A 3,252-nucleotide genomic window follows, 5' to 3' on the forward strand; every position below is an offset into this window, starting at 1 on the left:
CATGAAAATGCATATAAATAGTACGCCAAATAAAAACAAAAACTCGTGGTATTTATACACAAAAATGTACTTTGGCGTGCATATGATACGCATCTACCCCACAACCCTAATCCTACCTATTGCGTAACATATGCACGCCAAAGTACATTTTTGTGTATAAATACCACGAGTTTTTGTTTTTATTTGGCGTACTATTTATATGCATTTTCATGGGTCCGTTTGAACTATAGCGAATAAACTGTGATAATGTGAGAAATGTGTCTGAATAAATGTAGGTTTGACTGTATATGTTTAGGACCTACTGTATGAACATTTTCGAGCTCTGCCACTGACCTGCAGCTTTTTTTTTAGGAATGTTTGATTCCCAGTTTTTGATATATATTTATATTACATTTATTTATTTATTTTTATAGACGTTTTGCCAGTGTTTTGAATACTGCTCATTTATTTTAGGGCAGACTGGGGCTAGTTGTCACAGTGGGCTTTTTTTTTTTTTTTTTAAAGTCCATTTCTGTTTAGACAAGTCTACAAAAAAGGCATTTGAATATTCACATTGTTATCGACCAGGATTTTTTCTCCTCTTCTTGTCACGCTCTACGGGGTAAGTTGTCTCAGTGAAACCTGACTCTGAATATTCAAACACTAAATTATGAAAATAATTCACGAAAAAGTTTAAATTTAAAAGCTGACATACAAATATCTCTCTTACAACTACCTCTCATGAATTTCCAAAAAATACAAAATACTTGTCTTAATGTAAGTGTGCTTTATTGTTTTAACGTATTGCTCAAAATGATTCTATTTTGAGACGCACAGATCATGTGACAACTTACCCCGGTGTCCCATATAAGGATTCCTTTTTTAAACTAAATCCATTCCTGGATAAACAGCACTGCCCTGTTCTTGTTGGAGTGAAACGACTGAAGGACTGAGAGCGGGGTCTGATGCGTGTCATTGGTCGCGTGCACGAGCTGCGCGCTCTTGGTCTCTGCGTGTCCTGCAGACGCGGCTCGGACCGAGATCTGTCTCTCTCTCTCTGCGGGGAACCGAGCGGGACTTCCGCCGGCGGAGGAAGCAATGCAGCAGTGAGCCTCGCACCTGCTCCCGGAGTTCCTCTCGCAGACTCGTCCTCACCTTCTCAAGATGGAGCTTCTTCTGCTGCTCGGTGAGTCTCACAGCTCTAGCTATGATCTGGAGGAGTGTGATTCTCTTCGTTTATCTGAGTGAGGAAAACACGAGCATCAGAAGCAGACGATCAGAATGTGAGACTACAGCTGAAGAGAAACGGGAAAACTACAGCAAATAGAGATGTATTAAGTGAAATCTGCTTCCAGGTGTTGTTTCTTAAAGATTTTGCCTCTTCCATCGTGTTAGACATCACTTTACAGTGTACTGAATAGAATAGAATTGAATTGAATAGAGAAGCGAGAATAGAATAGATCAAAAAGTAGAATAGAATAGATGAGAACAAAGAGCAGAATAGAATAGAATAGAACAGAATAGAATAGAATAGGCATTTGTTTGTTTCACTGCAGTTTTACAGAGAATCTGTCTCACAAACCCCCGGTGAAGAAGACAAAGATTCGCACAGACACAATAGAACAGAATAGAGTAGATCACACTCTTTTGTGTGAATGTGTGTGTGTGTGTGTGTACCTGTGTTTCTATTCTGGTGGGGACTTAAACCTGAATACACACAGACTCATGGGGACTCGTGTCACGGTGGGGACCTAAATTGTGGTCCCCACGGGTACAAAAGCTTATAAATCATACAGAATTAAGTTTTTTGAAAATCTAAAATGTTTGTGTGAGAGAGAGAGAGTGTGTGTGTGTGTGTGTGTGTGTGTCTCTCCTGGTTTCTCACATGTTCTCCTGGTTTCTCCAGTGTCTCTGTGGGCGCTCTGTGTTTCTGCGGAGCAGGAGGTGGAGAATCTCTCCGGACTGTCGCCGAATCCCGACCGGGATATTTTCGTTGTGAGAGAAAACGGAACGACCTGCTTGATGGCGGAGTTTGCAGTGAAATTCCTGATTCCCTACGACGTCCTGGCACTGAACGGGATCGATGTGAGCAACTCTAAAATCCTAAATGAAGCATTCTGAGCTGGTCTAGTCCAAAACACCAACAACACGGATTCGGATTTGGTCCTTTAGGAAGTTAAACAGAAATGCCATCATGATCCGCACGACCCGCCAGGATGCTTTAAACGTTTGAAAACTTTCATGAACAAACATGAGATGATGATCTGATGTGTGTGTGTGTGTGTGTGTGTGTGTGCAGCTGATCACGGAGCAGGCGTCCGTGTCTCTCCCGCGTGGAGCTCAGATCGCTGGGAAATGCGGGAGCAGTGAGTCGGAGCTGCACATCTCGTGGCTCAATCTCGCATTCACATTCCGCATCTTCTTCTCAAAGGTGATCCGAGCAGAAACTGCTCCATCTGAATCCTTACAGCAGTTTTACCACTGTGCCCTAATGTGTGTGTGCGCGTGTATCTGCGTTCATGTGTGTGTGTGTGTGTGTGTGTGTGCGATGGACTGACGTGGTGTGTGTGTTCAGGGATTGCACAGCTTCAGACTCCTGCTCTGCTGAAAGCGGCATCACAGATGCGTGTACAGCTGCATGCGACGCTGCAGAAAACCTGCGCTACGACCCTCAGCTCAGCAGGTAAGGAATTTCAGTTAAACAGCTCTGAGAACGTCTGATCAATGCATGAGACGAGTGTAATACTCACTGTGTGTGTGTGTGTGCAGGAGAAGCGCACCATGGGCAGTGATGGAAAAGCTAAAGAAACTGAAGTGTGGAAGATAAACAAGGTCCAGCTGGTCTACGACACTTCAGAGACGACACACTTCATTAGCGCTTATAATCGTGAGTCAAACAGCTTCATGTTCACAGGAAAGCGTCATAAGATCAGACAAACGTTCATGATTGGCTACAGATTGAGACGAGTAAATAAATCATCCTCATTAACAAATGTCGACTTGTTTTGTGATTTAACGCTCCAGTTTGCTGCGTTCATGTAAATTCACGTGCGTCACAGACTGCGTTTAACCTGCTGCTGGTTATTGAGTTATATTTGATTGAGCTTTTGTTTTATCGTTCAAAATGAGCTTTTCTTGGTGTTTTGGTTTTGCTGAGACCAGGCCCGGATCCAGAATCAAATCACTGAGGGTGCTTCTTAAATTAGTGAGGGTGCTCTAACTATATATATATATATATATATATATATATATATATATACTGTATATACAGTG

General features: G+C 42.5%; 1 protein-coding gene across 1 annotated transcript in view; it reads left to right on the forward strand.

Moving 5' to 3' along the window:
- Positions 1 to 881: 881 nt before the first annotated feature.
- The window catches only part of LOC107731599 (lysosome-associated membrane glycoprotein 5), a 7,107-nt gene continuing 4,736 nt past the window's right edge, over positions 882 to 3,252 (forward strand). Inside the window, exons 1-4 of the mRNA XM_016542717.1 lie at positions 882 to 1,165; positions 1,886 to 2,064; positions 2,279 to 2,410; positions 2,749 to 2,866. Of these exons, the coding sequence (XP_016398203.1) occupies positions 1,144 to 1,165; positions 1,886 to 2,064; positions 2,279 to 2,410; positions 2,749 to 2,866 (451 nt within the window). The 5' untranslated portion in view covers positions 882 to 1,143. The remainder of the gene's footprint in view (positions 1,166 to 1,885; positions 2,065 to 2,278; positions 2,411 to 2,748; positions 2,867 to 3,252) is intronic.

This window comes from Sinocyclocheilus rhinocerous, unplaced genomic scaffold (assembly GCF_001515625.1).
Source record: "Sinocyclocheilus rhinocerous isolate Xijiao unplaced genomic scaffold, SAMN03320098_v1.1 scaffold5236, whole genome shotgun sequence".
Taxonomy (NCBI): Eukaryota; Metazoa; Chordata; class Actinopteri; order Cypriniformes; family Cyprinidae; genus Sinocyclocheilus; species Sinocyclocheilus rhinocerous.